The following is a 9,996-nucleotide window of genomic DNA, read 5'->3' on the forward strand; positions in this document are numbered from 1 at the left end:
AAATATATATATATATATTACGATGCATTCATCATTTTAAAGCTCTTAAGTATCGTGATTATAGGTTAAGTTGCTGATGGATGAAATACAAAATGACTGGAACGCTTTAGATGACAAGAAGGAAATCGAAATATTGGAAAAATATGCTTATATAATGAATGTTTTTACGATTATTAATACGCGTAAGAAAGAAAAAATATTTAGGAACTTTATTTAACTCCATCTATTTAATCAGAAAACTCACCTAAAAGATTATTTTATTTCAATATTTCATAGTATTATTATGTATCAGCCTGATCGTCTTTTCTTTTACGGAGTTCTTGCCTATTTTACTCGATATTGTTATGCCGTTGAATGAATCTCGACCACTTAACATACGGGTGCCGATGGAATATTTTATTGATCCTAACAAATATTATCTTCTTATGTTAATACACGAAATTTTCGCGCTTGCCACAGGAGGCTTTACAATGCTTGCTACTGGTTCAATAACTTTGGCTTATGCGCAACATACTTGTGGGATGCTAAAAATTGTTAGGTAAAAAATCTAATTACTATTAATGTATAATGAAATTATTGTTTGATCAATTAAAAAAAATTCTTAGCTTTCGAATAGAACGTGTGTTAGACAAGAACATGCTGCGAAATTCCGGCTCTCAAATGGAACGTATAATTTGCAGTAGAATAGTACGTGCCACAGATTTACATAGGAAGACTTTAAAGTGCGTATCAAATTGAATTTATAACAATAAAAGAAAAGTAAGAGAAAAAATAATTAAAATTGTAAATGTAAATGATATTTACTTGTACACACATTTTTATATGCATCAAATATGAAAATGATTATTATATTGTGAATTTATTTATTAAGTTTTTTAAGTATTAATTATGAAATGAGAATTAAACACGGATACGTTATTTTTATCGATAATTCAACAAATTGCATGAAAAAATAAAGATATATTTAATATACAAAATTAATTTTTTATTTAAAGAAGAGAATAATTATTACAAATTTTATAATAAAACAATTTTTAGTATATTATTTTATAACACTTTTAAATATATGTTAATTTATGTTATTACTATATTTATTACTTTATATTATTTTAGTATTTCACTTAACATAATATTTATCGAAAATGTTATAACGAAATAATTCAAAATGATCTCCCATCAATATGTTAAAAAAACCTTTTATTTTTTCTTTAAAGATTCTTTGATCAAATTTTGTCACAGTTTACGATACCATTTGCTATTTTAATTGTAACTGGCGTTGCTTCCATGAGCATTAATTTATATTATGTAAGTACAGTATTTAATGACTTTGCTTAAATTAATTACATTAATAAATTTTACATATATTTTTATTTAATGTATTAAATAATCACATTCAAACATCTTATTGTGTAATAACACTGCAGCTTCTATCGTTTATGAGACAAAATATAACAGACTTGTTATCAAGTCTCACACTCGTGGCAATGCATTTTATTTATATGTTTGGGGCCAATTTTGGCGGACAAATAGTAACCGACCACAATGACGATATTTTTAAAGCAACGTGAGTATTTATTAAAACATTAAGTGCAAAGATTTTTTATTTTAACAAATAGTATAATTTAGTTTAAAAAAACTGAATTTAAAAAAATATAGAAATAAAAATAAAAGTTTTATAAGACATAGAGAAATGTTGATAATAAATTGAAATCATCGTTGTGTTATATAACAATTCTCTTCCCCCCCCCTCCTTTCTCCTCTCTCTTTTCCTGCTCCCCTCCCTCGCCGCTTCTTCTACTCCCATTCTATCTCTCCCCCTTCCGTTCCCTGCTTACTCCTTTCTTTCTCCCTTTCTCCCTCCTTTTTTCTCCCTTTCTCTCTCCTTTTTTTTTCCCTCTCTTCTTTCCTCCTCTCGCCTTCATCTTATCGGATTTCATATAAAAACACACAAAATTAATCATAAATACATTTTATATTTAACTATATGCATGTGAATAGTCAAATTTAATCTATTTTGAAATCTTTAGATGTAATGCATTGTGGTACATTGCACCATTATCATCGCAAAAAATATTTTTATTTTTAATACATCATACAATGAAAAGTTTTAAACCACTTCTCTGTAATATATTTGTGGCTTCGCTGGAAGGTTTTGCTACGGTAATATATGTATAAGTATAACAATTAAAAAGATATAATAACAAATTAAAATATAAAGTCTGTTATATTAAACAATTAAGAAGACGTAAATTATTTAAAAATAAAATTTAATTTTTGTATAATTTTGCATAATTTTCAAATCTACTATAGTTCAATTAATTACTATAACTAGAATTAATTCCGTTTTTGAAATTAGAAATAGAAAAAAGGACTATATTTTTATAGCTAGTTACCACATCATTGTCTTATTTAACAATACTTTATTCTATACAATAACCATGTAATATCGCTGATACTTCGTCATGCTAGTACATATGTTATATTACAAGAGAAATTCAATAATATGCATTGAGAAAATTGCAAGGTATGTAATTAAAAAAATAATATTATAGCTTATGTATGTTCATACTTAATATCGTAATTGTTTGCAGCACATCAAACATCACCTTGTTAACCATTTATTAGTAATTCTGTAAAAATTTGCGAAAAGGATTACCTTACAAAATGCTAATTTTCAATGATGTAGACAATAAACGTTTTATCTGCACATATGACTTTTACTGTACAAATTTATTCTACATCTCTAAGTTATATTTAAAAGTATCAATATAATATGAAGTAGAAATTACCAAAATTTAATTGTAAGAGATTTATAAGAATTTAACATATAATAATTACAAGACAATGTTGATGTTAAGCACATATATATTTATTTCTTGTACTAAAATTGTTCTGCCCTTTCTGAAAGTAACACTTTAATGAAAATCTAAGAATATTTCATCAGAACTTTTTTTTATGCAAGGTAAAGTAATCAATAGAATTCGGGAATTAAATTCGGGCATGTGTGATCGCGGAACACGCACGGAGAATCGCTGCGTGTTTTGAATGTGTCAACAGACAGCATGCCAGCTGAAATAATACTATTTTATTTAAGCAAGTATCCGACTTACATTCGCGATCAGCGATTTTTTGCGTGTGTCGTGAGATTGTCCGAATGTCCAAACGACAGCAGTCAAGCCGGCTCTTGCAAATAAAATGTACGCATATAGTGCATATATAATACGTCCTTCAAAATAGAACATTGCTTTCGAAAAGCTTCTAATGCTTTACCTTACAAGATATTTTTAATTGCTTCGAGATATAATTTGTTTGTCCACTAAATTTTGTTATACTGTGAACTGCGCTCTCGCGTCAAGTTACTCTGATCTACGCCAGTATAAGAACATAATATGGTATATTTTCTTATAACATTGACAATTGCCGCAAAAATAATCGTTTTTATGTAGCATACTATTATTTCAAATGGTTGATGAAATTATAGCACTTTTTGTTCTCACTGTATAATTATAGAAAATTATTAAATTACATAGCCTATCACATATTTTTCTCTTACAAGAGACAGCTTGCGGAAAATAAAAAAATATTCAGTACGATGTTATTCAGTAATTTCACGATATTTTCATTCGCACATATTCTGTATACTAAGTAAGATGGTCTTTTCTGGTGAACGTTATTACAACATTTATCGAATTATGTTAACAGCGCTTGGTTTGTGGCCTTACCAAACACCATTTATGCAAGTACAATCTGCGTTCTTCTTTGGTGCATATTATTTCATTCTTTTATTCCAGGTATTTTGCAGTCCTTTTCTTCTTATACTTAATATTTCTTTAAATAATTCTTTGAGGAGAAAGTGATATTATGACCAGTGTAGATATATTGGCTATCTAATAGATATCTCCGCTATTAAGTGATGAATTGTAATGATTACTTATGAAATTATTTGCTTAGTGGCTCATTCTTACATTATGATTCTAATATGCTAACACATGCTAACTAATATTACACCATCTTCTCCTCTACATAAATTCGATAGTTATCATACTTATGTGTTGCAGTTTACAACTTTTTTGACAACAACTTGCAATTTGGAATTTATTTTGAAAGAACTGTCATATATTTTCATTACCATATTATATATTATATCTTATAATTCTTATTATTTTAATTCTAAAGGAGTAAGTACAATTTCTAGTTTTATTTTTATGGAGGAGCCTTTTTAAACCTGGAATCTTTTAATTTACATCAGTTCGAGAAATTTCAGAAGCATTAATTGTTTATATGATAGGTGAAATATTTATTAAAACAAATAAAATTGGATTGGAATTCAATCGAAGATAATAGTGAAATTAGAATATTAGAGAAATATGCTAATGAAAATCGTCTACTGTCACTAATTTTATGTTGTAAGTAAATTATGAAATAGATAACAAATAACATTTTTAAGATATGCTGTTAATTAATACTTATTTGTTTGAAATTTTTATTATTTCCTTATGATTATAATTAACAAGATTATATAATTAACAAGATTGTATATTATCTTGTTATTTTGAATATCTAGTCGTCGTCGCATTTGCTATATTTTTTGTTATAATTATTGAATTGATACCAGTCATTCTTGACGCTGTCACACCGATGAACAAATCTCGACCACGTAAAGTTAAAATAGATTTTGAATTTTTTATCGATGAGGAACAGTATTTTTATGTTTATTTAATATGTGAAATCATAACAATAATAATTGGAATATTTACCCTTCTTGCAACGGGAACATTATCTTTCGTGCTCATCAGGCATTGTTGCGCCACTTTTAAAATCGCTAGGTACTTGTGTTTGAATTTTGATGAAGAAAATTATATATCTTTAATTGTTTATTGATTATATAAAAATTGTTTGCAGTAACTTAATAGAAATAACAGTGACTCAACATACGCTTCAAATTCCTGCTTGTCAGAAAACAACACATGTGATGTGTCAAAGAATTAATCGTGCTGTTCACATTCACAGAAATTCTATTCAGTTAGTCTTTACTTAATTAATTTTTTTATCTACAATATTATACACAACTCACATTAATTTTAATTTTTAAAAATCACATTTTTATATACAATTAACTCAAGAATATGATTGAATTTTTTTTCACTATTGAAGGTTTTCTACATTTTTTATAAATATTATGAACAAATGGTATTTCCCTTTAGTGATAGTCAGCGTAATGTCTTTAAGTTGCAATCTTTTTCGAGTAAGTAATGCACTTTTGTACGTATTACGTTTTTTACGTTTCTTATAATTAATTTTTTACATTTAACTCAGTTGTTATAATTATGAATTCGTACATTATATATAAATAATATACTTATAGTAATACAACATATTTTTATAGCTTAATGCATTAACTGTGTCAAAGGAATTTTCCGAAATAATAATGTATATCGGTATAGTAACAGCTCATTTTATTTTTTTATTTTTATTTAACTTTGTTGGACAAGCAGTTTCCGATCATAGCGCAGAAGTATTTAATGCCGCGTAAGTATCATGTATATTAATATCTCCAAACGAACGAACGAAATCAATTTATTTATACAAAGTTATTGTTTACATGTATTTTTATTATGATAATTTCTAAATTTCTTTGTCTTCTAAATATAATTATAAATTTTAATATTCTATTTTTTTAATGTTGACTAATCCATTTATTTGACGAATAATTCAGTGTCCACATATCATATGACATTTTTCAATAATTGTTTAACTATTATGTCCATCAAAAATAATGATAAATTTAGAAGTTAAATTATAGTAAAAGACCAAGTCTCTACTTGATAATTATAATAATGGATCCATTATATTGAATTAGAAAAATGTACAAAATTAGCCTAACTTCAAGGAATTCACTTTTGTTTACTGACATTGAATGTGTTAAATAATCTATTATATATATTACATTGATAAAGTTTAAAGAGACATTGTTAATCTAGAATGATGTTTACTAACTATCACAAAATGAGAAAATTAAATTTATTTTCGGTCAAAAAGGATTTTGATGTTTGATAATGTTTATGTTTAAAATCCTTTGCACGATTTGTATGAAATAATATAAATATAATATTTTTAGTCAGTTTGCTTTGAATTTGTAATATTTATATAATTTTTGCATCTCTGATCAATGGCCTTGATTGGTCGAACAATATACTTTTATGACTAGTTGCTGTGATATAATATATACGGGGTGATTGAAAATTAGTGATAAGTCTTTCACAGGGGCAGAATGGACTAAACTGAGAAGAAAAGTTCTCTCATCATTTTACAATTGTCGCAATGGTTAACGAGTTATTAATTTATGAAAATAGCCAAATTCGCCTAGCCTACTGCCAAATGCAAGCGCGCGACAGAATAGGACTGCCCAGCGCATGCGTTTGTAATTAAATATCTCAGCACTTGAACAATATTGCTGGATTCTATGTTGAATATTATTGCTGATACAAGTAGAAATTAATAAGATATTCCAGCAGTAAATAAAATTGTTTCATATATTAGAAGAATTATTTCATATATTGTTACAGTTATGATTTTTAATTCTAATAATATCTTTAGATACATAGCGCATACGCACGCATTCATGGATATTCATATATAGACATCAGGTCACATTGTAATATCGCGGATATCAAGTTTATATTTTACATATACAATACTTGTAAATTTTGTTATACTTTTAAAATGAGTAAAAAATAGAAGCTATGAATACGCATATCTAAGCAAAAGTAAATATTTTAAATAATATTAAATGTAATATTTTTATAAATTTATAGGTATAATACAATATGGTATTTAGCTCTAATACCAATACAAAAATTGCTTTTATTTGTGATGCAAAATTCTCTGAAAACTCACACTCTAACACTTGGCTATATTTATGTAACATCTCTGGAAGGATTTTCTACAGTAATAAATACTTTATAGCGAACAGTAAACTAATTGTCTAGAAAAAAATCTTATTTTTTTTTATTATATTCAACCCATATTCGAAAAATTAATAAAACTATTTCAAATAATCAAATCTTTATGATTGCTTTAAAAAATTAAAATATTTTTTTAGCTTATTACTACAGCAATATCATACTTTACTGTAATATATACCACGACGATGAAATAATGCAATAAAAGTTTTAACTGGTTGTAGAACCTTGAATGTAGTGATATTTGCACGTATTAATAACAGAAAAATAGGATTTCTAGGTACGTAATTATTTGCTAAAATAAATCATAAACTTCATATTATTATATAGAAATTATAATTTTTAGCACTTTATATATAAAATATACATACGGAAATCATAGATTAGCAATTGTAGCAAAATAAATTATGATTCGTACTGCGCAGGTTTATTATACAGCGCTGAGAAAGCGCAAATATGCAACGGAAGAATATCCGGAATTTTTCTTTAGTTTGGAATATATATATATTTTTATTTCTACTCATCCGAGGTGTTACTGTTCTAGGGCTTATGTAATACAAAGCAATATACGAGATAACGCCAAAATTTATTTTTGCTATGTATTTTACATTTTTTCGTTCTCCCATAATAAATAATTATGTAATTTATTTAAGATTTGAAGCAACAATAAAATTTATTAAAATGTCTCATACATCAACATTTTCACGAGGATTTTCAACATGTGACTAACATACGATTAACTGAAAAAAATGATAAAGTCTCTTCTTATACCTATGTAAAAAATAAATATAATTCAACAAATTTTCAAATTGAAAAAAATGCAAGGTATGTAATTATATATAATATTATAGTTTATGTTTGTTTTTCCGTAATTGTTTACAGCACATCAAATTTCATAAAAATTATTACTATTCATGATGCAAAGAAGCGTGAAATCATGCAACATTGTTATGGGTGGCCTGCATTTTATGTCACTGGAACAGTTTATTACGATAACTTGTATCATGGATATAATAAATCATACTTTAGTTTTAACCAAAATAACAAATTTATTGTATTTTCTTAGCTTGTGAGCATGTCTCTTTCTTACTTCACAATAATTTATTCTGTGCATCAACGAAACTTATAAAAAGAATAGAAACGTCGTGGATTTAATAACAATTTCTTAAAAAATGATAGCCTTTATAATATCATTTTCTATTATTGTATATCAAAAATATTAAGCTGGAGATTAAAATTTATATGTTATTTATAATTTTTTATTTACGAATATTATATTAATAAATAATAATATTCATTGAACTCTTTCTTTAATTATGCCATATATAGTGCCATATTATCTATTGCTGCATTATTGAATTAAAATTTTCATTAAAATGGAACAATTTTGAAACAATTTTGGAACAATTTAGACTATTAGAGTATAATATTAGACTATAACACTAAATATTCAAAAATTTGAAACGATTGTGTATTAGTTTTTTATGTGCAGGGGAGACTGGGGTTAATTCGACACCGGGATTAAGCTGGCATTTGAATTTTGAGTGGCAAAAATTTATCTTATGAGTTCCCAATTTATATTGTAGATGATTATATTATAGATCTCGCGTGTCTTCTTTACCAACGAAGTTTGGTTAATCTAGGTGTCGCGTTGTTATGTTTAGATAATCAAATGTTTTCGATAGTAAAAAATAATTTTTCGAACGTCCGAATAATATGTATCCTGATTGTTATTTTTCAAATTCAAAATTCAGGTAAGTAAATCTATGTAAAAATGTGTTCTGAAAATGTGGTCTTGATGTTATTTCTTCCATTTTTAGAATTGTTTAAATTTTATTTATGATAAATTATATATTGTAACTTTTGATAAATTATATTTATCGAAAGTTACAATATACGTTCGGAACTAAGAGGATCAAGTATTGGGATCATATGAGCATAAAACCACCTAATCTTGATTTTTATTCACAATATTTTTACCGTATTTTTATGTTAATTACAGCATGGTTCGCAATTACAAGCATAAAACTGATCCTGTCGATAAAGATAGAATATCTAGAATTGTGCTAGCCAAAAAGGATAATGTGAAAATTGCATCAGCGGCGAAAAAATTTGAAAAAAAGTTTGTCTGATATAGAATCGGAAGATTCAAATTAATGATTCGAAATAAAATTTAATACACACCTAGAGAAAGGTTTCTTCGATTTAAAGAAATATTTCTTTATTATACGATTAAAGAAAAATTTCTTTGATTTGTGAACGTCATTTTTTTTATTTAAACATTTCTTAAAATCAAATAAAATTTATTTAATTTAAAGAAATTCTGTTTAAATCAAAGAAATGACGTTCACAAATCAAAGAAAATTTTTCTGTAACCGTACAGCAAAGAAGTATTTCTTTAAATCTAAGAAACACTTCTCTAGGTGCAGTTTTTGATTTTTTGACATAATAACGTGTTTTTATTTCATGTTGCATCGGAGAAATGTGATGTCCATTTAGCCGGCATTTTTAAGATTTCATTTTCTGAGATCACATTACTTTTTGTGTATATGGATGAAATGAAGTTGCAAATACCGAAACTTTTTATTACCAATTTGTAGTCTTATAATCATTCTATAAAACGCTAATAATCATTTAACTAAAATCGTTTACTTTATTATTGAAAATTGCAATTGAAAAAAAGGAGTCCGATTAGTCCCGGTCTCCCTTATTTATTATTATTTTGACAATATTTTAATAATAGTAATATTTAAGTAAAACATTGAAGAAAAATTTAGAAATGTATCGAATAACGATTCATAATGTTAGCAATGAAAGTGTATTATCACGACGTCGCAACTTGTAATATAACAAAAAAACTATTACTTATGAAACATAAGACATCTGAGGAAATACAAGTAAAATTTGCAACATTTACCTTCTTTTGCTTTTAGAAAAGGAACAATAATGATTTATACAATTTTAATGTAAAAAATATTTTTTGATTCCCAATAAATAATCTTCATATTTATTATTATTATTATTATTATTATTA

At 26.1% G+C, this 9,996-nt stretch overlaps 2 protein-coding genes across 4 annotated transcripts in view; both read left to right on the top strand.

Moving 5' to 3' along the window:
- Positions 1-9,996, top strand: part of LOC108685497 (mannosyl-oligosaccharide 1,2-alpha-mannosidase IA) — a 795,354-nt gene that overhangs the window by 345,794 nt on the left and 439,564 nt on the right. The gene's annotated exons all lie outside the window — the stretch shown is intronic.
- On the top strand, positions 1,285-2,436 carry LOC108685502. The gene is made up of 4 exons (XM_018190325.1): positions 1,285-1,305; positions 1,425-1,564; positions 2,028-2,160; positions 2,386-2,436. The coding sequence occupies exons 1-4, from the start codon at positions 1,285-1,287 to the stop codon at positions 2,434-2,436; spliced, it is 345 nt and encodes a 114-aa protein (XP_018045814.1).

This window comes from Atta colombica, unplaced genomic scaffold (assembly GCF_001594045.1).
Source record: "Atta colombica isolate Treedump-2 unplaced genomic scaffold, Acol1.0 scaffold153, whole genome shotgun sequence".
NCBI lineage: Eukaryota > Metazoa > Arthropoda > Insecta > Hymenoptera > Formicidae > Atta > Atta colombica.

Bases quoted from the DNA above. Each gene is read 5' to 3' on its own strand.
- LOC108685502 (XM_018190325.1), top strand. From the start codon at position 1,285: ATGAGCATTAATTTATATTAT. The intron at 1,565-2,027 runs GTGAGTATTTAT...TGAAATCTTTAG, and splicing joins GACGATATTTTTAAAGCAAC to ATGTAATGCATTGTGGTACA. The intron at 2,161-2,385 runs GTAATATATGTA...ATATTTTTATAG, and splicing joins CGCTGGAAGGTTTTGCTACG to CTAGTTACCACATCATTGTC.